This window comes from Prionailurus viverrinus, chromosome D1, assembly GCF_022837055.1.
Source record: "Prionailurus viverrinus isolate Anna chromosome D1, UM_Priviv_1.0, whole genome shotgun sequence".
Lineage (NCBI taxonomy): Eukaryota > Metazoa > Chordata > Mammalia > Carnivora > Felidae > Prionailurus > Prionailurus viverrinus.
Window position 1 is genome coordinate 49,365,062 of NC_062570.1, and position 27,317 is coordinate 49,392,378.

The 27,317-nt window shown below is 38.5% G+C and overlaps 1 protein-coding gene and 1 long non-coding RNA gene across 4 annotated transcripts in view; one reads left to right on the forward strand and one right to left on the reverse strand.

The window, feature by feature from the left end:
• The window catches only part of CCDC90B (coiled-coil domain containing 90B), a 49,009-nt gene that overhangs the window by 20,659 nt on the left and 1,033 nt on the right, over positions 1-27,317 (forward strand). For 2 of the 3 annotated variants that reach the window (XM_047879330.1, XM_047879332.1), the window contains 5 exons: positions 6,642-6,743; positions 7,388-7,429; positions 7,522-7,593; positions 7,687-7,740; positions 9,001-9,115. In XM_047879330.1, the coding sequence (XP_047735286.1) occupies positions 6,642-6,743; positions 7,388-7,429; positions 7,522-7,593; positions 7,687-7,740; positions 9,001-9,115 (385 nt within the window). The remainder of the gene's footprint in view (positions 1-6,641; positions 6,744-7,387; positions 7,430-7,521; positions 7,594-7,686; positions 7,741-9,000; positions 9,116-27,317) is intronic. The other variant, XM_047879331.1, reaches the window with a different exon arrangement.
• Positions 10,892-17,741, reverse strand: LOC125177216 (uncharacterized). The gene is made up of 3 exons (XR_007156536.1): positions 16,524-17,741; positions 11,323-11,336; positions 10,892-11,238 (listed from the first exon to the last, which is right to left on the reverse strand). It is a non-coding gene; the product is annotated as an uncharacterized LOC125177216 (long non-coding RNA).

Genomic DNA, 27,317 nt, shown 5'->3' on the forward strand with positions numbered 1-27,317 from the left:
ATATAATTGCTCATAAAATTCTCTTAATATTGTTTATATTTCTCTGCTATTGGTTGTGATTTCTCTACTTTCATTCATGATTTTACTTATTTGGGTCCTTTCCTTTTTCTTTTTGATCCATCTGGCTAGATTAACAATTTTGTTAAATGTTTCAAAGAACCAGCTCCTGGTTTCGTTGACCTGTTCTGTTTTTTGTTGTTGTTTTTTTTTAATATCCTTGATTTCTGCTCTAATCTTTATTATTTCTCTTCTGCTGGTTTTTGGCTTTATTTGCTGTTCCTTTTCCAGTTCCTTTAGGCATAAGATTGTGTATTTGAGACCTTGCTTCCCTCTTTAGGAAGGCCTGGATTGCTATATACTTCCCTTTTATGACTGCCTTTGCTGCATCCCAGAGGTTTTGGGCAGTCGTGTTTTCATTTTCATTCACTTCCATTTACTTTTTAATTTCCTCTTTAACTTCTTGGTTAACCCATTCATTCCTTAGTAGGATGTTCTTTAATCTCCAAGTATTCATGGTCTTTTCAAATTTTTTCTTGTGGATGATTTCCAGTTTCATAGTGATGTGGTCTGAAAATATGCTAGGTATGATCTTGACCTTTGTGTACTTGTTGAGGGCTGATTTATGATCCAGGATGTGCTCTATTCTGGAGAATGTCCCATGTGCACTCCAGAAAAATGTGTATTCTGTTGTTTTACAATGAAATGTTCTGAATATATCTGTTAATTTTATCTGGTCCAGTGTGTCACTCAAAGCCATTGTTTCCTTGTTGATTTTCTGCCTATATGATCTGTCCATTGTTGTCAGTGGGGTATTGAAGTCCCCTACGATTATAGTATTATTATCAATTAGTTTATGTTTGTGATTACTTTATATATTTGGGTGCCTCCACGTTGAGGGCATAAATAAATACAATTGTTATATCTTCTTGTGGATAGATCCCCTTTATTATGATATAATGCCCTTATTCATCTCTTGTTACACTCTTTTGGTTTAAAATATAGTTTGTCTGGGGGCACCTGGGTGGCTCATTCGGTTAAGCATCTGACTTCAGCTCAGGTCACGATCTTGCAGTTCATGAGTTTGAGCCTCACATCTGGCTCTGTGCTGACGGCTCAGAGCCTGGAGCCTGCTTCACATTCTGTCTCCCTCTTGCTCTCTGCCCCTCCCCCACTCACGCTCTCTCTTAAATAAACATTAAAATACATTAAAATCTAGATTGTCTGATAGAAGTATGGCTACTGCAGCTTTTTTTTTGATGACCATTAGCAGTATAGACAGTTCTCCATCCCCTTATTTTCAATCTGAAGGTGTCTTTATGTCTAAAATGAGTCTCTTGTAAGCAGCATATAGATGGGTCTTGTTTTCTTATTCATTCTCTTACATCTTTTGATTGGAGCATTCAGTGCATTGACATTTAGAGTGAGTACTGAAAGATAATCATTTAGTGCTATTGTGTTGCCTGTAGAGTTGGTGTTTCTGGTGATGTTCTCTGGTCCTTTCTAGTCTTTGTTGCTTCTGGTCTTCTTTGTCTTTTTCCACTCAAAGTGTCCCCCTTAAAATTTCTTGCAGGACTGGTTTCATGGTCATGGACACCTTTAGTTTTTGTTTGGGAAATTATTTCTCTCTCCTGCTGTTTTGAATGATAGTCTTGCTGGATAAAGAATTCGTGGCTGCATGTTTTTCCAATTCAGCATGTTGAATATATCCTGCCATTCCTTTCTGGCCTGTCAAGTTTCTGTGGATAGGTCTGCTGTGAACCTGATCTGTCTTCCCTTATAGATTAAGGATGTTTTTTCCCCCTTGCTGTTTTCATAATTCTTTCCTTGTCTTGTGTATTTTGTGAATTTGAGTATGATATGCCTTGGTGATGGGTTTTTGTTGAATCTAATGGGAGTTGTCTGTGCTTCCTGGGTTTCGATGTCTGTGTGCTTCCCCAGATTAGGCCAGGTTTCCTCTATAATTTGCTCACATAAACCTTCTGTCCCTTTTGCTCTCTCTTCATCTTCTGGGACTCCTATGGTTTAGATGTTATTCCTTTTTAATGAATCCCTGAGTTCTCTAAGTCCTGTGTTGTGACCTTTTGCTTTGTTTCACTCTTTTTTTTATCTACTTTGTTTCACTCTTTATCTACTTCATTATTCTCCATAATTTTACCATCTATATTGCCGATTCGCTGTTCTGCTTTGTCCATCGTTGCCATTGTGGCATCCATTGAAGATTGCATCTCGGTTATAGCCTTTTTAATTTTGGCCTAACTAGATTTTATTTTTTTATCTCTGTAGAAATGCATTCTATGGTGTCTTTGCTTTTTTCAACCTGAGTTAGTATTCTTATTATCGTGGTTCTAAATTCTAGTACAGACATCTTACTTATGTCTGTGTTGACTAAATCCCTGGCTGTCATTTCTTCCCATTTTTTCTTTTGGGGTGAATTCCTTTGTTTTTTTCATTTTGGAGGAAGGATAAAGATTAATAAAATAAAAAATAAAAATTATAAACAAAACAAAGTCAAAGGAAGCCAGATCCTAGGTTTGTTTCAATCTCCTTGTTGAAAGAAACTTTATAGAATGTAGGAAATAAAGGAAAAGGAAAGGGGGGAAAAAAGTGTAAATAAATAAGTTTTTTCTCTGTATTCAAGAGATAAAAGAAAACCAAAGTAAAGAAAATGAGCAAATAAATGAGCCAGCAAATAGAATGAAACCCAAAAGAATTTATATCCACTTTCCCCTAGAACTGAAACTATGAAGCACTCTATAGTCCATATACTAAGCAGGTAGAGTGACTTGTGCTGGTCTTCTAGGGGATGGCTTGGAGGGCACAGTTGGGCAGGGCTTGGTGTAACAGCTCCGTTCTCCACTAGATGGTGCTGCTTAGCTTGCTGGGCTGGATCTGTGTGTTTGTGTACCTGTGCATGTGCGGTTGAGGTGGAATTGACTTCACCCAGCTCCCTAATCTCTGGCTCAGGAACTTCGCAATCTCACCAACCCATAGTCAAGCACCGCTCCTTTGTCTCAGGTCTTGTTCGCTCCCTGCCTCTACCCTGTCTGTCTAAGCTGTCTGCCTGCGAGACAAACCTCCTTCTCGAGATTTATCTCAGATGGGGTTGTGTTTCAAAACCCCACACTTTGGAAACCCCCACCGACTCTCTGGGGAGGGTCTCACTGAGCATTGGCCGGAAGCCAGCTTGCCCCAGAAAACGTTTGTGTGGTCACACGGTGGCAGAGGTTCAGAGATTATGGCAGTCCGTAACACACAGTTGGCGCCAGGTTTCACAGCACTCTGGCCTCTTTGTCCCAATACCAGCAAACATAGCTGCTCTCTGGGGTCCTCTGGGACCTTTGCCCACCAGGAGGCCGTATGGTGTCTACCAAATGCACTCCATGCAGGGGAACCACTTTTCCCTATGTGGCATATGGACCCCTCAAACCCCACTGCCTGCTCCTGGGGATTCTCCCTACTTCCTCACCAGAGCACTACCAGGCACGGGGCTCTGAATCTTCAGACTCTGCGCTCCACTGTGTATAGAATCCTGGTGGTATTGAAACCCTTTCCTTTCTCCCTGTCAATGGTTTTGGGGAACAGATTTCTTGTTCAGTCCCTTGCAAGTATTTTCACTCTTTCTCTCTCAAACTACTTTCAGGGCAAGTGCTTTTCTTTTGCACAATCCTGATGTACCACACTCTACCCCTTTATTTTTTCTTAGTCTTCTCTCCACCAAAACAGCTCCCTACCCTCTGTGGCTTTTCTCTCCCCCAGTTCACCTCTGCACACCATGTATCTGCCGAGTTCTGTAGCTCAGGTTATACGGATTGTTGCATAAATCCTCAGATCAATTTCCTAGGTGTTCAAAATGGTTTGGTGCTGATCTAGCTGTGTTTCAAGGATGAGACAAGCTCAGGGTCTCTATACTTCTCTGCCATCTTAACTCCTTCCTCTGGCCTGTATAATTTCTTTTTTTTTTTTTTTAATTTTTTTAAAGTTTATTTATTTTTGAGACAGAGAGAGACAGAGCATGAATGGGGGAGGGTCAGAGAGAGGGAGACACAGAATCTGAAACAGGCTCCAGGCTCTGAGCTGTCAGCACAGAGCCTGATGCGGGGCTCGAGCTCATGGACCGTGAGATCATGACCTGAGCCGAAGTCAGACGCTTAACCGACCGACCCACCCAGGCGCCCCTGGCCTGTATAATTTCTGCAAGGAAATCAGCCCATGGTCTTATGGGGTTTCCTTGTATGTAACTCATTGCTTCTCTCTTTCTGGTTTTAAACTTCTCTCTTTATCTTTAATCTTTGGTACTTTAATTATTACTTACTGTGTGGACCTCCTTGGCTTCATCTTGTTTGGTACTTCTGCACTTATCGAACCTAGATACCTGTTTTCTTCCCAGAGATAAGGGAGGTTTTCAACTATCATTTCTTCAAATAAGTTTTCTGCCTCCCCCCACGCCCCATGTCTTTTCTCCTTCTGGGACCTCTGTAATGCAGATGTTCTTGCTTGATTTTGTCTAAGAGAGTCCTTAACCTATCCCTGTGTTTTTTTTTTCTTTTTACTGTTCAGCTTGGGTGCTTTCCATTACCCTCTTTTCCATATCATTAATCTGTTCTTTTCCATTCTCTAATCTGTTGATTCTCTCCAGTTTATTTTTCATTTATTGTGTTCTTCAACTTGGTTCTTTTTTTTTTTAATTTTTTTTTAACATTTATTTATTTTTGAGACAGAGAGAGACAGAGCATGAACGGGGGAGGGGCAGAGAGAGAGGGAGACACAGAATCGGAAGCAGGCTCCAGGCTCTGAGCCATCAGCCCAGAGCCTGACGCAGGGCTCGAACTCACGGACCACGAGATCATGACCTGAGCCGAAGTTGGACGCTCAACCGACTGAGCCACCCAGGCGCCCCAACTTGGTTCTTTTTTTATATGCTATCTCTTTGTTCAAGTTCTCACCAAGTTTATGCACTCTGCTGTCCAGTCCAGTGGGCATCTTTATGTCCATAATTTTGAAGTATTTATCAGGCATACTTATTTCCATTTTATTTAGTTCTGTTTCTGAGGTTTAGGCTTTGTTCATTCGTTTGAAGCAAATTCTTTTGTCTCTTCCTCTTGCTTTACTTTGTGAGTTACACACAACAGCTACCTTTTCAAAGTAGGATGATCTTGTGTATAGTCAGGTCATCCCCTGTGGAGAATGTGTGTCTGGTGACATTAGCTGGCTTTCTGAATATGTGGCTGTCATGGGTGTTGGGGCACTTCATGTTAGGGCCACTTTGGTGGGATGGCCAGAGCCAAAGTGGGTACAGGCCAGAACTGTCTTTGGGCTTTCCACATAGAGGTGCATCCTGGCCAGACAGCTGAAGTTGAAGTGGGTGCAAGCTGGAGGTTCCCAAGGCTCTCAGTGCAGAGGGCCCCCAGGCAGGACAACTGGTGCTATAAAGGGTATCATTTGGGGGGCAAGCCCAGTGTTCTTGCCATGGAACATACCCTGGTAAGATAACTGAAACTGAAAAGGTTCCAATCTGGGAGGTCTTGCGACTCTCTGTGGAATTAGTGCCCTGGCAGGACAGCTTAAGCTGAAGTGAGCATGAGCCAGGGTGGTCTGGGGGCTCTCTGCATAGACAGCACCATAAGAGAGTACCTGGTGCTGAAATGAGCACAAGCCAGGGGTAAGTGCAAGCCCAAGACACACCCTGGTCAGGTTGCTGCAGCTGCTGCAGGGTATGGACCACTGGATCCCTGGACACACTCCACAGAGTGTGCCCTGATGAGTTGTCTGGAGTCAAATTAGCCACGAGCTAATTTGGAAAGGTAACAGGATGCTCTGAGCTGGGGGTGTCATGCCACATCATCTGGAGTTTAAGTGCTGGGATCCTGGAGTGTTCTGGGGTGCTTTGTACCTGCCTCACCTCGGAAGGTGAGCTGTTGTGAACACTGACCAGGGGTATTCTGGTGTCTCCACGCTGGGGCCACGACACTGTGCTGGTTTGGGCTGGGGGCCTAGTGTTTGCTGAAGTGGTAGGCTGGCTATGGTGCCCAGACCCTACTCCTGTCTGTGTTCTAAAAATGGAAGGGGAATGTAAACAGTGATGCTCACCAGCCCCTCAGAACTAGAGAGTCCCAGCAGTACTCTCTGGAAGAGTTCGAGGGCTGGATCTTTTATATTCTAGTTGCCCTTTTAAACCTCAGCATTTTTTCTTTATCCCAGGGCAGATGAATCTGCTCATGGTCATTCAGTACTGTCCCTCTTACTGCAGTTCTCAGTGTCTGCAGTTCTCAGTGTCAGGATTAGGGATTCCCTTCATTACTGTGCTTCTGTCTCTCTTGCCTTTCTCTTTGTGGTATATTTTTTGTTGTGCAGAAGCTGGCCGGTTAGCCCTGAGGTGTCCTTCAGGAGGAAATGCTTTATAAATAGGTATAGATTTGGTGTATCCATGGAGGAGGTGACTTCAGGGTCCTCCTGTGTCACAACCTTGGACTGGAACCTCCTTTTCATTTTTATATATAGGTTTCATATGGTTTTGTTTAGTTAGCCAAGCAACATTACACCTTGTAGCATAACAACAGATTCTTTTACATTCCATGAAAACAATTCTGTGTAAGGTGAAAGCATTCCATATATCACTAGGTTATTTCAATTTTGCTTTCCAGGAAATAACAGTACAACAACTAATGGCTCATTTGGACTCCATCAGGAAAGACATGGTCATCCTAGAGAAAAGTGAATTTGCAAATCTGAGAGCAGAGAACCAGGTGATACTAGTTTGTTTATTACTAATAAAATAACTGATTTCACATGTGTTCTAATAGGACCAAGTAATGATTTTATGTGGTCATTCAGTAACTTTCAACGAGTTTTTTGATCAAAGTATGCTAGATGTTTAACCTATAACTAATCTTTCTATGTATCAATCATAGTCTAGACCAAAGAATAAGAGTTGTATCTTACACATATAAAAGTCAAATGTAAGGGGAAATCTTTATATATAAAATGTTTCATATTATATATAAAATTTCTAATATAGCTCAATATAATGTTCTCAAAATTGAAAGCAATGTGCCATTTTATATGAATCTGCAGTAATTTTTGTGAGTTAAGAGAAAACTGCTTCTGTAATTCATTTGGAGTTTTAATTTTTTTTAATCTTAAATATTTTTACATTTCAAATATCAGTCATGGTTTAAAACTAACTAGAATACATTTTTTACTGTTTTGTTCATAAGAATTTTCTGAATATGATGAAATACTACTTTCCTTTTTTGTCTATTTTTAGTGCTTCATTAGAAATCTGTAGATCATCCAGTTTTTGCTAATGCAAGGTTTCAGATTTGTTGAATAAATCATGCTATGGGCTTTTGGCTTAATGGCAATTGCATGTGATTTTTCCTATACCTAGAAAATGAAAACTGAATTGGAACAAGTTAAGCAGCAACTGATAGTAAGTTTTACTTTTCTCACTTTAAAATATTTTATTAATTTCAGAACAAACATTATGAGATTGCTTTTTTAATATTTTGATTTTCTGTAAAGAATGAAACCAGTCAGATCAGAGCAGACAATAAACTGGACATCAACCTAGAAAGGAGCAGAGTAACTGATATGGTAATGTGCTTCTAAATATACTTTCTTGGTAACTTATTAATTCCTTCCAGTCTTTTTTTTTTTTTTAACCTCCTGATTTGTCATATCCTTTAGTTTACAGATCAAGAAAAGAAACTTATGGAAGCAACCACAGAATTTACCAAAAATGTAAGCTAGTATGTAAAAATTCTCTTTTATACGACTCATGTATTTTATGTGTTGTATCTGAGCTTTTTTTTTTTTTTTTTTTTTTACATTTATTTATTTTGAGGGAGACAGAGAAGGCACCTGCAGGGGAGGGGCAGAGAGAGGAAGAAAAAAATTCCAAGCACTAAGCCCAACATAGGGCTCAAACCCACAAACCATGAGATCATGAGCTGAGCCCAAATCAAGAATCAGGTGCTTAACTGACAAAGCCACCCAGGTGCACACCCCGCTCTCCCCCCCCCCCCAGCTTATTTTTATATAGAAAATAACTATTTTTTGGAAGACATGGATTCACATTTAAATTCACATTTAAATGAGGGCACAGGTTCAATGAAATTATCTTTAAAATTTTAAAATAGTGAATATTTATTGAGTGCTTACTATACATCAGATAGTTCTACCTGCTTTACTTCTATTAATTCTCCTTATCAGCCTCTGAAGTAGGCCCTCTTTTTTCTCATTTTACCAGTTTGGAAAATGAGACACAGGAAGTTAAGGTCACACAGCTAATAGATGGTGGAGCTGGAATGTGAGCCTGGATTCTAAACTCCATACTCCACTACTATTTACTTTCTCCTAATGCTAAATGGTAATCATTGCTTAATCTCTATGGTTTGAGTGAAACGTAGCTTTTTTTACTCAGCCATTGTCTTAATAAAAGCCATTGGGTCTACATTCTAACAGAAGAGACCTCGTTCTTAAAGAGAAGGGAGGGTCTCATTTGCCTTTCCACGTATTCTGTTATATTCTCTTACTTCTTGTCAGGATAGAGGAGATGAACAAGGAAATCAACAAATTCTCTCAGGGCTAATTTCTGAGCTCTTCTACCCCTTAACCCCTCTACACATAGCATTTGTTTTTACCCAGCTAGCATTTCTGCCAGTTCACATTATAAATCTGGTTGAGTTTTTTTCTTTTACACAATTGAAAGTTTTAACTGTGATATCCTAAGGAATTTAAGTTCTAGGACTAAAATTTTTCCCTCTTAGGTCTCAAATTTCTTCCTATGAGGCTTTTAATAGAATGTACTCAAAATGTGATAATCCTAATAAATAATCTCCAAATATTAAAAATAGAAGGAATTTTTGTCAGTTTATAATGTTCATGTAATGTTTTTTTATCACCATTAAAATTTTTGCAATACACAGCCCATAAGTAAGGGTTTCTAATGTAAATATTTATGTCATATGGACAAAATTTTCTCATTCTTATTTACTGCAGGATACCAAAACCAGAAGTATTATTTCAGAGACCTGTAATAAAATTGACACTGAAATTGCTTCTTTAAAAACACTGATGGAGTCTAACAAGCTTGAGACTATCCGTTACCTTGCAGGTAAGGTAATTCCATATTTTGTTAAAAAACAAAAATCAGTGGGGTACATCTGAAGATCTAATTGTTTTGTTTTCAAGTTTATTTCAAGAGAGAGCACAGGTGGGGGAGGAACAGAGAGTCTGATGCAGGGCTTGAACTCACAAACTGCAAGATCATGGCCTGAGCCAAAGTCAGACTTCTAACTGACTGAACCACCCAGGTGCCCTCTAATTGTTTGGGGTTTTTTTTTGTTTTTGAATGATTTGAGCATCCTCTTATCTAGCAAGTAGAGGGAAGGTGGGACAAGAAAGTTACTAGCGAAAGAAAAGGATTGTTCCAGGCAAGGTCACTTTCTCTTAAGGGTAAAAAACAAGAAGTCTTACGCAGATTACACTTTGAGGAAAGGGAGAGGGCTGTGTGGCAGACCCACTATAACTAATGGGAAAATTCCTGACTGACCAGTTTGGACCAGTTAAACTACAATTAGATTAGCCATTAAGCCCTGGTTTTCAGACTAGGCCTGAGTGACACCATCTCAGTTTAAGAGTTCACCCCCTTTGTTAAGTCTCAGTTTAACTAAAAAATATGATCAAAACTTAAAGCATTAGTGCTACTCTCAGTTACCACTATTTTGTTGTTCTTTTCTACGGTATTATCAGGGAGGAAGAATGTCCTTTGCAGTTGACATCAGACAGATGAACAGGAGAAAACAGACATGAAATTCCAAAGACATTCAAGCAACATAAGGCTTATATGACATCCTGAGCTAAGGAAAGGGGTTTAGGGGTCTGAGGATACATAGAGAAGGATGGCCATTGGCAGGAAGGTGAGAGGAGATGTTTGGAAAATAAAAGTTGCTGTTATGCAAATACTAGATATCTTAGGTAAAGAGGAATCTCCACTAATAGTTGTGTTCCTGTTATATAGGCTGTCCGTTATGTAAATGTAAATTTAGGCAGTTGAATGGGAGTAAGAAGCTTTTCCTAATCTGCTAGGTTTGACTGGTTTTAACTCAAAGTAAAAATCACCTGTCTTGGGGCAGTCTGCCCTTGGCACTTAAAGGACACTTCCCTGAAGTTTCACACATGAAAGTTGAGCACTGGTAGATTGTTCTGTCTCATTGAACCAGTCTGTACAACAGATCACTTAGTACAATAGATCAGACAATAGATCAGCTCAGTTAAACTCATTTCAGAAGGTTATGAGGTAGGGATATTCTCAAAGCTAGGCTTGTGATTTAAGTAATCAGGTATTAAATAAGTAATCGGGTGTTTTGGTTCTGTCAGAACAAAAGAAAACAACGGTTAATGATTGGGTCAAGGGTAGTCATGACTTCTAGTTGTCAGGCTGGAAGCATTTTCAGACTGAGAGCAAGCAGTGAGTCTGACGGATTTTCATTTATAGTTCAACTGTCTTCTGATCTTTTGAGTGACCCATAGAATGACAGGCATGAAGGTTGTCTCTAGGTGTGAGCTAGTGTGATTTTTCTGAAGTTTAGTTTGTAGGGTTTCAGGGAAAAGAAAAGTTTTAGTTCTTAACATGATTCCAAGTCAGAAAGGTAGGAGAAAAATTGAAAATACTAGTTTAGACAGTTGTAGCCAGTCATTGGAGGAAACTAGAGGCAATCAGGCTCTACTCCAGTTTGATGAATAATATTAAAATCTAATACAAAGGTATTAGACACAGGTGTGTCTTTCTTTCTGTAATCACCTTCATAGCCAAATTGACACTAATTGTATTGCAAAGTAAGTTTAATTTAAAAACAAAAAACAAAACAAAAAAATTTGGCCTGATTATTTACATAAGTGCAGTTGACTCTGTAGGCTCTTTAAGATCTCCTTTGCTGCAACTACTCATCAGGATTTCCAGATTGAACTTTTAACAGCATCTCAAGGCCAGAAGCCAAGCCAAATACTTGCTGTCAGACTTCACCTGCAATACCTATATATTTGGGTGAATTCTCTTCTCAAGGTTCCTGCACTGACCAGGAAGTGACCTTCTTTACTCACCTGGTAAAGCTGCTGGGTACTCTGTAAGCAAGGTATCAATCAGGATGTTATTTCCAAAGGGGCTTTTTAGGCCCCATCAAGTCCATCTTAGTTCCTTAAAGCTGTCTGCTCATATCTGAATCTATGCAGATCTGTCTAAAATACAACATTCTAGTCAAAAGGAGAAGAGATTTTTAGTTAACTTATGCAAATATACTGTCATGAAAATAGAATACTCACTGGGTTTCTGAATGCTGGAGGGATCAGGTAGGGAGAAAAAGATAAATGTTTCAAATTGCTATTAGTTAGCTTAAGAAAAAAAGTTTCCATATATCTGGAAAAACAAAAATCATTGTTTCAAATAAAGTCTTAAAAATAAATCTCCATTCATTCAGTCCTATTTAATAATTCTTGTTCTGCTTAGATCTGGTTTTTTCACTAGTTCAAAAATTCTTACCTGGTTCAGTTATCTTAAAATTATTGGAAACCTGTACTCAGAGTTCTTTACATGAGTCACTAAAGACATTTGCAATAGCATCAGACTAAAACAGTAACATGACAAGACTTAAATATGACCATGGTTCTAGATCTGATTACAGTTGGTAAGGAAATTTAGTTATTTCTGTGGTATACCACACTTCAAAGATAACAGATTTTTAGGAGTTTCACCCATTTTAATAACATATCTGTATAAACAATCTAAGAGGGTTTAGTGTTGACAGTGCTTCCCATGCAATTTAATATACCAAATTTTCACAAAATCTTTTACATTTAAGATTATGGTCCAAAAACTTCAGAATTTTATTTTTGGAAGTTTATCAAAAATATTTAAAAGGTTTGTATATTTGATTAAATAGGGTCACAAATTATTTTGAAACATATTTAATTATTTAGCCAAAGTGACAGTAAAAGATTTCAAAGGCAATTAGAGACAGTTACATAGTTGTGAGCAAAATTTAGCGCTTTTTTATTTTTTAGAGTGGGAGGGTGAATGGGGGAGGGGCAGAGAGAGGGGGAGACAGAATCTGAAGCAAGTTCCAGGCTCTGAGCTGTAAGGACAGAGCTTGACATGTCATCTGCAAGATCATGACCTGAGCCAAAGTCAGACACTTGCAGGCGCCCCAAAATTTAGCCCTTTTAATATCAAGACTCAGTTTTCTTAAGTCATTGAAGACCAAACACAGAATCCTTGTCTTCTAGGCAGGTAACTTTAAATGTAAAGAAAAACTGTGTTTGCAATTACTTATTAAGAACAGACCACTAGTTCAGGAAAATTTTGTTCTTTTAACAAAGTGACAAAATTATTTACTTAACTTCATCCTAATCTTAGCCAGTACTGACCACACATAGAATTCTTTTCTCAAATTTCTTGTTCCATAAACCTTCTACAACTTTCCCTCTTTAAATAACCTTACTCACTTTAGGACAAAATTATTTTCTTTTCCCTTAGCAAAACTGTATTTTGTCAAGTGAAAGAAAACCAACTTCAAAGTATGCTAATAAATGCTTTTTTTTTTTCTTACTGAGGACTGTAGTCTGGGAGACGGTCTTTCAGATTGCTCTGAAGAACTGCTCAAAAACTTGTGAGCTACAGATTATATACATAAAAAGGAAGGAGTTTATGTGCTTGTAAGCATTCTCCAAATACTTGGGTGTCACAAGGTATAATCTGTTACAGTCCTTAAAATTCAGGTTTACTGATAGACACAAGAAAGACCCTTAGGTCATCTTAATACATTGTTTCTATCATATCTGATTGTTTGAAAATATTGCTTGCAATTTTGCTTCCAATTTGCCAGTTCTACCTGGGTGATTCCTCCTTAAGGTCACCTGAGACCTCAAGTCAGAGAAGGGTGACATCAGTTGCATACTGCAATTTTAGTGCACAATTTTTATTCCTTGTACTTTGTCTCACCCAAAACACCTATCTTACTTTCCCGGCATACACAGTTGTTTCCTTTATTTCTAGAAGTCTTAATTATTACCATTAATTAGAATCCTTAACTCTTAGAAACCTTAATTTCTAGTGAAAACTAAATAGTAAACAATTGTGAACTGTTTTGTGAGTACATTTCATAATTTCTAGAAACATGTGCTTTTTCACAATGAATTCCAAAACATGTTTTCTAACATCTAAACTTATCTCTAGTTTCTCTGTAATAAAACAAAAGTAGATAAATTTATGTTTAGCTTAGCAAAAACATTAAAGTTTCAGGTTACCAAAGATTCTGGAAGCAATTTAAAAGTTTATATGCAGGGGCATCTGGGTAGCTCAGTCAGCTAGGTGTCTGATTTCGAGCCCCACATGAGGCTCTGTGCAGACAGCATGGAACTGCTTCAATTCCTTTCTCTGCCCCTTCCCAGCTCGTGTTACCTCTCTCTCAGAAGAAACAAATTTTTTAAAAAATCAAAAGTTTACATACAAACCTTTTTTTAATCTTACTTACATCTAAATTTACTTGTTCTTAACAATTATGTTTACCCACAAAAGTTCATGAGGCAATAAAGTTACCCACTGTCCTCTAAGTTTTTTTTTTTTTTTCCTGATAAATTTTCCAACAGAGATAACATGGACTTTTTTTTAATACTGATAACTCTTAATTAAAGATGTGTCTTTAATAACTTTAAATTGGCCTTAATACTGAATTTTTTCCCAGATCATATGAACTTGAAATTAGGGTTAGTTTCTAGCTTTCTGAGTTTTAGAACACTCAATTATAACCACTTGCCTTCACACCAACTGAAATAGAGCTATTACAGATTTTAATGTTACCATTCCTAGGTAGAGAAAATATCTCACACTTACAACATATACAGACCCATATATCCAGACAAGATGCAAAGAAAACTCTTAACTTCTGTTTTTACTCGTATTTGTGGAGAGGACATTACAGTCCCAATTTCCAAATACTTCCCCCTTTTTTCTCCTGATAAAAAGCTTCTCCCTAATGTTTGTATTTCAAACAATGGCTATGACATCCTAGAGATGATGGGGGTAGAAATTTTATATCCCAAAGGTATGGAGATATTATCCAAGTTTTCTCCAAGGTGGAGATGGGACATATCTACTCCATTATCAACGGTCCTAGAGTCTGGACACAAGAGCCCATTTAGAAGTTTGCATTTTTAATTTTCAGTCTTAGGCAATTATGGACTATATTTCCATTTTAAAGACATGGTAAGATTTATACTTTCGAGAGAGTGAAAGAATACAAAACTATTTTTTTTTCTTTCAGTTTCAGGGTAACTCCTATTTAAGATTTAGCTTTTTTTCTTTCTTTAAGCAGGACAATTTCATTCCAATATCCTGATCTTTTCTAACACCTACAGACGTTGTGAGAGGAATGGATAGGATTTGTTTCTGTAGTTGCATTTCTGGCTTTATAGAGTTTTTTTTAATGTTTATTTTTAAGAGAGAGAGAGCAAGCAGGGGAGGGGCAGAGAGAGGGAAACAAAGGATCTAAAGCAGGCTCTGCATTGACAACAGTGAGCCCGATGTGGAGCTCGAATTCACAGACCTCGAGATCATGACCGACTGAGCCATTTAGAGATTTTTAAGACAAAGACAGTTGTTACCAATTCCCAAAGAATGGAATTATAGCCTGAATATCAAGGGCTTGGCCTGTTGTAACTAAATTTGCTTCTTTATATCAGATTTTTAACAAAAATTGGAATCAAAAGCTTTATGCCTTGGTAAAATCTTTCTAAAGCACCTTATAACAAAAGCCTTTTTTCCGGGTATACAATTCAACCTTGGCTTTATCCCCTATCAGCCCCTGAATATTGGCTCTTCACAGCCCATTTGTAGGAGGGGCTAGGAGAAATTTTGGTCATTGTTTCTCTCTGAAGAGGGTTTGTGAATAGTCATTAACCTTTTCAATTCTCTAAATTTGGTAGGATCCTCTGAGAGGTAGAAGGGCTATATAACTTAAAAGACTTTTCCGCTGGCCAGATTTCTTTCATGTGATTTCTTTTGTGGTGAGTGGTCTGGAATATACTTGTAAAGGACATTGCATAGAAAGGCCTGAAGCTGGTGGAGCCCGATTACAGAGCCCTGGAAAGTAGGAGCAAAGAGAGCCTTACTGACAGTCTTGGGCACTTTAGTTAACATTCGTTTTCTGGCTTTCAGCATTCACGTGAGCAACCTGTATACTTTTAACCTAGAGATTATGCCAGACTTCTCTGTAAATCTTACAGGGAAATGGAAGTTTAAAGAGGCAGATAAGGCTAGATTTTAAGAAGGGGCATTATGTTGGATGTGGACATTGATTTTTGTCTTCAGTTGATTTCTGTTCATCTTGTAAGGGAAGTCCCTAAGGCTAGTCATTATACTAATAAGAGAATTGAAAAGCTCACTATAAAATATACATTTTTAAAATACAGCCAATTTAAATTGGCCATTGACAAATAATATCTATTAATAGCAACTCAAACCAATAAGCCTTTTAATAGCTTAGCCAAAGCCACAGGAGGCACCCAGAGAACATGTAGATAATGGAGCCCCTGTGATCCAAAGGTTCACTTCCAAAATTAATCGAAGGAAGCAAAGCCCTTTGTTGCACAGGTAGTGAGGATAATGCAATGAAAACAGTGTCTCTGGTCTCCCACAAAAATGAGACTCTTCCCATCACAAACTCACTAATCTCTTAACACCAGGCAGGCCCTACTAGAATGGAACTTTCTAATTACTAATAAGCAACAGAGGTTGAGATGACAAAGGTCCCTATGGCCTGGGACCTCTCATAAGACACCTGTGCTGAGCTGGCATGGCAGGGTAGAGAGACTCAGAACCTAATGGTGCATTAGGGTGCACCCTGGATGCTGGAGACCAAAAAGGATATACTCATTGGTCACAAAGCTATGCTCTTAGGACATACAGTAAGACAAAGGAAAAAAACCATCTGGTTTTTCTTTTCGCTAAGCCTGTGTCTCTTGGAGCCACACTAATACATAGGAGGCTTATGCTGTGGATTGTGAGGATTAAGGACTGTGTGTGTTTTACAGTGTACCTTGTTGCACAGAAGTTTTCTTGAAGTTGACAGGTGACCCAGTGCCAGCCTCCCCTGTTCCATGACCAGCTTATCCTAACCTGGGAGTCTTTGAGCTGGGTGGCAAGCACTCTAACAGCTTTTAAGTGTCCAACCTGTGCCCACTAATTTTGCAACTTTGGCTTCCAAGATGTCCCTTAGCAACAACCTTTACCTAATGTATGACAAACGACATAAAAGACACAAGAATACAAAGACCACTCCCAGGATGAAATGGATCAGTAACCAAAAAGTTCTCTGACAAATTTATCAAGAGTCACTAAGGCCAAGGAACTAATTCCACAGATATTTTCTCCTGCTCGTATAAATTTAGAAAAAGGGTTCTCACCAGTGTCACTCTCTCAGACTCCAAAGATAGAGATTCCAGGAGACAGACAAGATAGGAAATCTTACCTCCTGCGGGCTGCATTTCAGATTTCCTGGGGAGCTCTCTGCTGCAGCAGCACCCAGGGATAATGCCATCAGCAGGTTATCCCACCAACTATGCCAGCTGTCTGGAAGAAGGAATGTCCTCTGCCCTTCAAGGTTCTTTTAGCTGGACTAAGAATCAAATTGACATGAGACAGTTTAACGGGAGGAAACCAGATTTAGTTTCATATATACACAGGGAGTCCCTACAGATATGAAATCACGAAGATAGGCAATGTGAGGTTACGTGACATCCTACGCTAAGGAGAGGGGTAGGGGTGTGGGGATACAAAGGAGAGGAAGACCATTAGCACCAGTCGAAAGCAAATAACTCAAAGACTCTGGAAGGAATCCACTTTTTAAGCTAAGCAACCTGTTCTTCGATCTTATATAACTGAGTTTCCGCTTCCCCGTAAGTATTACTCTAGGCATAGCAGATAGCCCCCACAGCATAGACACCTCTTTGCTCAACTAAAACTTAAGAGGTATTCCATTATCAAGGACAACTTTGGCTGGAGAATCTAAGATCTTTGCTGGGCTGCTATTTCTTTAGCAGCAAATTTTGTAATTTAAGAATTAAGGAGAAGTTCTTGATCGCCGTCTCATTTACCTTTATCCCTAACCAGGGAAATACAGGGATCTGCCAAAAGGAGTGAATCCCAAATCACAAAAGCATCCAGTGTAGGTCCTTTTTAACTCAACAATTTAAATTTAGGGGAGCTAAAACAATGAAATGTCTTACTTTGCTTGTGAAAAGTTGAAGGCACAGTTGTTAGATTTTCTCCTACCCTGAAATAAAAGGTTGTTTAAATTCCAGAGGTTACCCCACTTTAGCAGTGGCCTGGGAGCTACAGATGAGGGTGTTATCTTTACAGGCCAGTGTAGAATAAAGGAAAGGAAAAGAGGAAGAAGGTTTTATGTTGACTTAGAGTATGAAGTCTTGATCTGTCATCTTGGGCAGAAGCCTTATATGATGTCAGCTACTTCTCTTTCTTGTCAATTTGATTTTGAGGTCGTTAGCATCTTCTAGATTTGCAACAGTGCCAGGAGCACTTGGGAAGGAAGGTCTCTTCCAATAGGGCTCAAGGGTTGTCTTCCTCTGGTGATATTTTTAAAATACCCAGTCACCAGGCTACAGATTGTGACTGAAAGTTTCCTTTGAATTAGGATCCAGGAAGGCTTCTCTAACCTGTTGATGACAGGCTTGAGCATAAGACATTAGAGACTTACTGTAGCTGGTCATGCCAGTGTGAGACAACAGAGACTCAGCGGAAGGTTGTGTAGAATCACGATAGAATTGGATTCAATTCTAATAGAATTCCAAGAAGTTGGTGAGGTTTTCATTAAGGCTAATATGATTTGCCCAGTGAAGTGTGATTTACGTAGTGCTTTGATTATTAGAGACCATGGAAGGTATACCCCAAGAGAGTATTTCACATTTTCTAGCAGTTTGTCTTTTTCAATGTGCCTTACAGCAGGAAAAGGCTTCAGCACATCTGGAAAACACACATACAATAACAAGAACACTGATAACCCATACGAAGTGATAGTTGAATAAAGTCCACCTGCAGGTATTAAAAGGGTCCAGAAGGAGATCTGAAGCCTCCAAATACAAACAATTTTTCCATGATTATGGACCAGACAGGTCAGGTCTTGGTAGACCGTTTTTGTAATTTTATACAAGCCTCACACCAATGCCTTTTCATAATTTGAGTCCTCTTAAATGTACAGTAGGTGAAGGTGTGCAAAAAATGGGAAATGGGGTTTGTCAGGGAGCCAGAAAGAACCAAGCTGCTGTCTTCAGTTTCTTTTGCCCCAACTGTAATTTACAGCCATTGCTTATCCCCTCTTACTTTCTCAGATTTGAGTACATTGTTGCCATGTTACAAGGACATTAGGATGGCAAAAGTCTGGCAATAAGGGGCCATTTTTGCAGCAACCAAATGGACTTCATCCACATGTGCCACACCTTACAAATATAAGCAAGACTTTGTATTATTTGTTTGCCAGTGCTTTCCATGTAATATGCATATCAAGTAAGCCTAATTGGTTTAGCAAATCCTTTGGTGTATGCGCTGTCAAAAAAAGTTTTTAAAGCACTTGCCTGAAGGATCACAGATCATTATGAAATTTAAATATAAAAGGTAAAGAAACTTTTACAGTCTTATCAAAAGCAGACCAAAAGTGTAAGAAAACATCCTTTTTTACAGAGGGAATACTACTTTCTAATTTTGTACCAGCTTATTTTTGATATTAAAACATTTTAAATAATTTTTATCTTAACCACCTTGACCACACATAAAACTCCTTTTTGCTTTTTCACAAACCTTCTATCCAACATTTTCTTTTTTCCTGCATTCTGATTTTGTCCTGTTTTTCTGTTTTTTCTCTTTAAACAACCAGGCTCACTTTAGGACAAAATTACTCTCTTTTACCTCAACAAAAAATACAAAATACGTCTCTGTTTTTCATACCTTTTTTTTTTTTTTTTTTTTTTTTTTTTTTTTTTTTTGCTGAAAACACATACATCCTGTTTTCCTGGCATATGGAGATGTTTCCCTTATTATTTTTTTTAATTTTTTTTTAATCTCTATTTATTTTTGAGAGAGGGACAGCATGTGAGCAGGGGAGGAGCAGAGAGAGAGAGGGAGCACAGAATCTGAAGCACGCCCCAGGCTCTGAGCTGTCAGCACAGAGCCTGACACGGGGCTTGAACTCACAAACTGTGAGATCATGACCTGAGCCGAAGTCAGACACTCAACTGACTGAGCCACCCAGGCGCCCCTCCCTTATTATTTTTAGTAGCTTCAACTACATATATTAATTAGAATTCTTAACTTTTGGCCGCCTGGGTGGCTCAGTCATTTAAGCGTCCAACTGTTGATTTTGGCTCAGGTCAGGATCTCAGGGTTATGAGATCAAGCCCTGCATTTGGCTCCCCACTGGGCATGGAGCCTGCTTAAGATTCTCCCTCTACCATGCTCTCTCTCTAAATAAAAAAATACTCTTTAAAAAAAATTGTTAATAAAAAAATTTAAAAATAATTCTTAACCCTTAGAAACCTTAATTTCTAGTGAAAACTAAGCATTTGTGAACATCTGTTTACCAGCATGCTTTTAATTTGCAAATTCATGAATACATTTCAAATTTCCTAGAATCATTTTAAATGATTTAAAATTTTCTAATGTAGCTTTAATACATCCAGATGTCTTTTAGTTTCCCTGTAGTAGAAAACCAAAAGTAGATAAACCCATGTTTAGTAAATTAATGTTTTAGTATTTTGTTTTATTTGGAAGTAATCTAGATATTTAATGGATTTAAGTCATTTAACTTAGCAAAACTTTAAGGTTTCAAGTTACCAAAAAGATTTGGAGAAACTTTTTTAAAAGTTTCCTTAAAACTTTCTATTTACTCTACTTGTTCTTTAAAATTATATTTAAATTACTGGGGTGTCTGCCTGAGTGACTCAGTCAAGCGTCTGAATTTGGCTCAGGTCATAATCTTGCAGTTTGTGAGTTTGAGGCCTGTTTCGGGCTCTGGGCTGACAGCTCAGAGCCTGGAGCCTGCTTTGGGTTCTGTGTCTCCCTCTCTCTCTCTGCCCTCCTCTGCTCATGTGGTCTGTCTGTCTCTCTCTCACACACACAAATTTTTTTTTAATTTAAAAGTGCTTAAAAAATAAAATCATATTTAAATTACTTACTAAAATCTCATTAAAACATTAGGCAAAGTCAGCCATTATCTTAAGCTATTATTTTTTATTCACAGATCTTATAAAAGAACATGTACTTACTTACTTGGCTAGTAAATTCAAAAGTTTTATATATAATGTTGATAACTCTAAAGACATGTTTGTCTTTTTTTTTTTTTTTTAATGCTTATTTTCTGAGAGAGAGAGAGTGTGCGCACGTGCACAGATTATGGAGGGGCAGAGAGAGAGAGAGGGAGACACAGAATCTGAAGCAGGCTCCAAGCTGCTTCAGCACAGAGCCCGACGCTGGGCTTAAACCCATGAACGGTGACATCGTGATCTGAGCCAAAGTCAGACTCTTAACCCAGTAAACCACCCAGGCGTCCCAAAACATGTTTGTCTTAATTAAACCATCAACCTTAAACTAGCTTTCCTATCAAATATTTTTCCAGATTATATGAACTTGGAAAATACTTGGATTCGTTTTTATCTGAGAGTTTCAGAGACCTCAGTTTTGTAAGTGCTTGCCTTCAAACCAACTAAATAGAGCTCTATTACAAATTAATTTTAACAATACTGTCCAGAGGTAGGAAGTAACCACATAATTACAATGCACATATATAGACTTATGTAAACATACCAATGCTTATAGAGATCTTATAGCTTGTTTTAAAATTACTGCCATGAAATAGGTACTAAATTTGCTAGTTATAAAACTTGGGTCTGAATTTGTTTTTCTGGTAGATGGAATAATAGACATCTGGCAGATGTCTAGATGGCTAGAGCTGTTTCTAGTATGAGTGGAGAAGACACTTAAGATTTATATTTGTCCTTAGCAAGTCAAGTTCCACAAGATTCTTCCCTTTTGTTTTTACTTGGTAAGAATTACCTCCCTGAAATTTGCATTTTAATGAGATGGACTAGGGTAAGAGTTCCTGGAAAAGACCTGGTAGAACATTTTAAAGGCACAGGGAAATAAAGTACAAGCTTCTCATAGAAGAAATTTTTGTTTCCTTAAGGCCAGAATTTTTACATTTAAAAACTTTTGAGATAAATAGGGGAGGTTTGGGGGGTGGTAAAAAAAAGATTGGAGGTCTTTGAATTGTTTTTGGAATCACGGTCCTGATCCTGTAAAGACTAGATATATAAAATAGGACAGCTATTTTTAATTCCTCCAAGAATTGGGTTGCCACCTCAGTGCTGCCAAAGGACTGACAAACCCATCCACCTATGAGAATGTCTTCTTTCCCTCTGGTACGTATAACTGAGGGGAGAAGGCCTAAAAGTACTCTGTCAAGCTATCAATGTCAGCTTTCAGTTTAAACTCCTGGTTATTGAGTCAGTCTGTCAGGTTTCATCTGGGACAAATAGTAAATATTTCTGGCAGTATTAAAGAACTTCAGGGACCCAACAGGCATCCTCAAAGAGGGTGTAAAAGGTACTACCTTCACAAGGTCTAGAGTCACTCCCAAAGAGAGCAAAAAGAAGAACCAACAACCTTCAAGTCCTAGGCAGGCAGAAAACCAAGCCATATTTAGGATGTAAAAATAACAAGCAAGAAGGAAACAGCTCTTCCCACAAAAGATCAATGATCAGTGGATCTAGATTTGGAAAGGAAGTGACAGTGTGAAATTTTATTACCCTCTCTCAAGTGAGCTCAGGAGGTAAGGTGTTCAGAGAAACTCTTAAGGATCCTCCCTGAGTTTAAGAAATTCTCTAACTACAGCCCTTAATTTGGCCTTTGACCAAAGGGTGAAAGATCCTCTATAACCTCAGGTGGTCTTATTTTAAAAGGTAATTGTTGCCATAGTCTCTTTAGAGTGGAAAGGCAATGTAGACAGAGGATCACTGGGATGAGTACTCAAAGGATAGAGGGGAGAAGTAGGAGTTACAGCACATCTTATTAGTCTTGTTTTAGATACCTTTTCTCTTTTTCATTAGCTTTTTTAATGAAACTATTATAGAATTTTAAAACCTTTTAGAGGATTCTGCTTGCTAATTGGACCATTTGTTCTGTTTAATTTGAGAGCCCTTGCTTTCAAGTATTCTTAAATGAATGAGGTTGTCTAATTGGAGTGTTCCCCCATAATGGCCATTGTAATTCCACATTGTTCTCAGTAAAATTTATTCATTTCACTAGTTATCTGCATCTTTTAGGACTAAGTTTTTAGACACAAAATAAGCAGCTGTGCCAGAAGGTGGCACACTCAACTCTCTGAACATAAAGAATCTCATTTCTTTAGCTAGGCCTTTGGGTTTCTCAGAGCCAAACTAATACCTAAGAGGGACTTGCTGCTGTTTTGGGGGTTATACATGTGTTACAGTGTGCCTCATTACACAGTTTTCTTGACGTTGGCAGTTGACCTAGTATCAGTCTACCTCTTCCATGACCATCTTTCAAACACAAGAGTCTTTGGGTCAGGTGGGCAAGTACCCTAATAGCTCTTAAATGTCAATCTGTGCCCACCAATTTTTGCAGCTTTTTGGCCTCCGAGATCCTAGCAGTAGCCTTTATGTACACAAGACAGACATACATGCACCTCAGCACACCAGTAGTAACCAAAATAATGTCCCTGCAGACTGTCCAAAAGAAGGCCATGCACACCACTAGCAACTCCTAAAGTGGACTCCAGCAGATTCAAGGAGACTGTGGACTGGAACTGGGGGAAGGATTCCAATGTGGAATTATAGATTGAACCAGGGCACTCCATTAGAGCCTCTGCTGTAGGTCTAAACTGACTCCTGAACCCAGGACTGGAGAATCAATTAGGTCCGCAACTTGAACACAAAAAGTGGAGCTGAAACTGAGAGGGACTTACCAGTGGTCTTCAGAAATGGCAAGGACAGCACACTCTAAGGTTTTCTGGGTGCCACACCTGTATTTCTCATTGTCCCCAAATGCCAACAGATGTTCGCTGCCACCGGATGTGTTAAAAAACAAAACTAAGTAAACTTGAAGATCTAATTGGCTTTATTAAACAGTTCATGAATTGGGCAGCATCTCATCTAGCAAGTAGAGGCGAACTCTCAGAAGTTGTACAAAATGGAAGGTTTGGGGGCACCTGGCTAGCTCAGTTGGGAAAGCATGCTGACTCTTGCCCTGAGTTTGAGCCTCACACTGGGTATAGAGATTAAATAAATAAAACTTGGGGAAAAAATAGAAGGTTTTTGTAGAAGGAGGGTCGGGCAAGAAGGTTATTAGCAAAAGAAAGGGACTGTTCCGGGCAAAGTCCCTTTCCCTTAGTGGGAGTGCAGGTAGTTTTATCATGCAAATTACTTCATCTTCTTTTAGGGGATGGAGGGCACCCTTGCGGATGACCGCAAAATTCCCACTGACTGGTTAAGACTACACTTCTGGGGCAGGTTTAAACTGCAATTAGATTAGGTAATAAGCTTCAGTTTGGGGACCCAGCCTAAGTGACATTTGGGGTGTGTGGTTTTTCCTTTTTAATACTGTGTTTGTCAGAGAAAGTAATTGCTGACATTTGATTTTGAGATCTGTTAGCTACTATCTCCCAGGGTAACTATGGAGCACAAAAGAAAAAAAGGAGGAAGTATAACAGGTTTCCTTTATCACTTGCAGTGGAAGTTTAACAAGCAGTTAGTATATAAGTTTAACGGGCAACTCTGCAACCTACTAATAGGAAAAAGCATATAGATGTCAAAGAAATGTATAAAAAGTACAGAATGATGCAAAAAAGATAAATTGGTTGCTCCACAGTGGAAAGAAATGAAAATTTTATTTTTATTCCTACATTCTTCCATAAGGATTTGAGTGGACCTCCAGAGAACGATCACTAAAATAGATACAGGCAAAAATGATAACAAGTATAGGGGGGAAATTACCTTTTTACCTTAAATCCAGCTGAGCACAGATACTACCCAAAAATTAGACTGTCACATACTGAGCTCAGGTACCATGTGACCTGACCCAGTTACAGGGCCCGAAGGAATGAGAAAAATGCCCTACATTCATAGTACTTTCTTTTTATAAAAAGTAATGTGTTTTCATAAATTGTGTCCTATAACCAAAAGCAATATAGTTGAAGTGAAAGCCTTCCACTCCCTCCCCACATATATTTACTATTAGTAGATCTCTTTCTAGGCTTTTTCTTATGTATATAAACATTACAGATTATTAAAAACAATAGATTGTATTGTACAGACTACAGCTTTTTCAAATTTAACCAAATGTTTTAAGTATCTCTGCGTGGCAAAACACATGTATCTTTTTACTCAAAAGCAGAGTATTCCATTATATGAAAAAGCCATAATTTATTTTTCCAAACCTCTATTAACATTCTGCCAGTTTTTCATTATGAGAAATAGTGCATCCAACAGCCATGTATGTGTAAACATCACATTCACAGACACACATCTTTGTGTCTTTATGCTAGTATTTCTATATAATAAATTGTTTATGAACATCTAAAATTGGGGGTCAAAGAGATAATGCACATTTAAAATCATTTATATTATTTTCCAAAATAAAATTTCTGATTTATACCATCAATGGTTTTCTGGGCGGCCACTAATTATGTTGACCTGGCAGGAGTAGAAGTGGAGCCTGCCCCGCTCCCCTGCCCTCAGTTGATACATACCCCCTTCCTCTCTTCAACTTGAATCTTTTACAATGTTTTGTCTTTTTAAAATACTGAGCTTCTGTTGAAGATTCATTTGAAAAATACTTCTAAGACTAAAACAGGTTTTGAAAACCACTTTTCTAGCAAAGTCTCTGGAACCATACATCTTTAGTTCATTGGTGATGTTCAGGGGAAATTACAAAATAGCCCAGTTTGCAGCATTCAATTCCACCTTCAAAACAGATCTCCGAGCAACCCAGGTTAGGAGGAGCTTCAGATTCCACTCAGCTTCCTCTAGAATATTTATCCAAAGATCAGTATCTTAGTTAAAAATAAAGTCCCTTTTACCTTCAGTTTGAAGATGGTGGTCATCTCCAGAAAGCTTTCTTTCAGTAATGGCTGTATATAAGACAGACTTGTATAGATTTATTGGCAGTGACAAAAGAAATTAACAAGTTATTGTTTAGAAATTAGCCAGTCATTCGGGCACCTGGGTGGCTCAGTCTGTTGGTAATCCAACTTCAGCTCGGGTCTTGATCTCATGGTTTGTGAGTTCTGGGCCTGCGTGGGACTCTGCTGACAGCTCAGAGCCTGGAGCCTGTTTCGGATTCTGTGTCTCCCTCTCTCTCTGCCCCCCTTTCCTGCTCACGTGCTCTCTCGCTCTCTCTCTCTAAGATAAATACTTAAAAATTAAAAAGAAAAAAGAAATTAGTCATTGTTTACAAAAATACATCTAAGTTACCTTCGTTTCCTTCTTTTCACTGAGGATTTGGAATCATCCTCTTTGAAGGCATTTTCTTTCCTCCTTTTCCTTCAAATATATGTTATTGCTGAGGTTATTGTTAAGCCTTTTAGGAAATTAGAATCTCATACTCAGCAGGTGGGGAGGTAAGGTCATGAGTAGATCAGTTGGGCATAGAATACCTGAGATGTTGCACATAAAACAGTAATACTCCACTTACCTGAGATTCACATACTGAATTCAGTCTTGAGCAGAAGAAAAAAAAAGGAAAAAAATACTAATAAAGCCCCAGCATTAAAGATCTTAGATTTCCCTTAGAGAAGAAACCCTTATAAATTGTAATCAGTTTGGATAATTTGGTTTCCCATCATGTATCAATCAAGACTCTTAGTTTCAATGATCATACATCCAACTTGAACTAGCTTAGGCATTGAAAGAAATTCATTAGTTTACATATTGAATTCTGGAAGGGCAGAGGTATAGCTTGAACTCCAGGATAATTAGAATCACAGTTTACTCATTATCTTGTCCCTGAATATCTGCCTCATTCTCTTACCCATCTTTCTTCCTGGGTTGGAAACATGGCTACTAATAGCTTCCAGACTCCTATCGTGCCAGTTTCACCAACCAAGAAAATTTACCCCTTTCCTTATGTCCAATTCAGAAAATCCCCAGGAGGAGCCTCTATGGCCCATCTTGGGTCAAACACCAACCTTTGACCCAGATCACTGTTGCCAAGGAGATAAGAACTGTTAAGACAGTGGCAGTTTCCATTTGATCTATATAGTTAATGTGGTAGATGCTGTTCTAGGCAGACAAGTAATAACAGGAGCTAACATTTACAGGGTATTTAAGAGGTACCAGGTACAAGGTCACCTGAGCATCCTGTATAGGGATGTGTTCTTCACAGGCCATAGAAAATAACAAATGTGAAAGCTATTTGGGTGGCAGGGTAACAGTAATGGGAAGTAACAGCTGACAAGAGAAATGAGAAACTTAAATACAGAACCATTATGTTGTATATTGTACACATCAGGCTCTGTGCTGACAATGCAGAGCCTGCTTGGGATTCTGTCTCCTCTCTCCCCTTCCTCCACTCGTGCTATCTCTCTCATGCTCACTCTCTCAAAATATAAATAAACGTTAAACAGCTTTGGACATAGGTACACATAATGTTGACTCCTTGTCCACCACTTGCCAGCAATATAACTTGGAGCTTATTGGCTTATCTATATAGTGGGACACCACCAGTCTTGTATGGTTTTAATCGTGGCTACATAAGATAATGTTTATAATTGTTCAGCACACTGCCTGGAACATGGCAAATAGTTTCAGGATCCAGTAGGTGAATGTATAATTGAATTGACCAGTGGCAATAAGACAAGAAACTTAAGTGTTATTCTTCCTCTTCAAATATCCAGCCTCCCTGTGTGTTATCGTTAACCAAGTTTCAATTAATCTTAGGATCACATGGATATATATTATATATTAAAATTACAGTAGCTTTATCATGAAAGGCTGTTTCTTGCATCTTTAGTCAAAAAAGTTTGCCACTCATCTCAGAGTCTCTATTTTAAAAGTTAAGGCTGTTAAAACACACTAGAAAAACTAAGGAGTCACTAAAAGCCTCACCCAGATTTAACTTCTTAAAGGAGAACAAGGTTTTCTACCTAGAATGATGTAACAAAGAATAGGTAGTATGTTAACTACTTGAAAAGCCTGATGCCTTTTCTGCCTTTTCATCTACCTCACTGAGATTTTTTTAT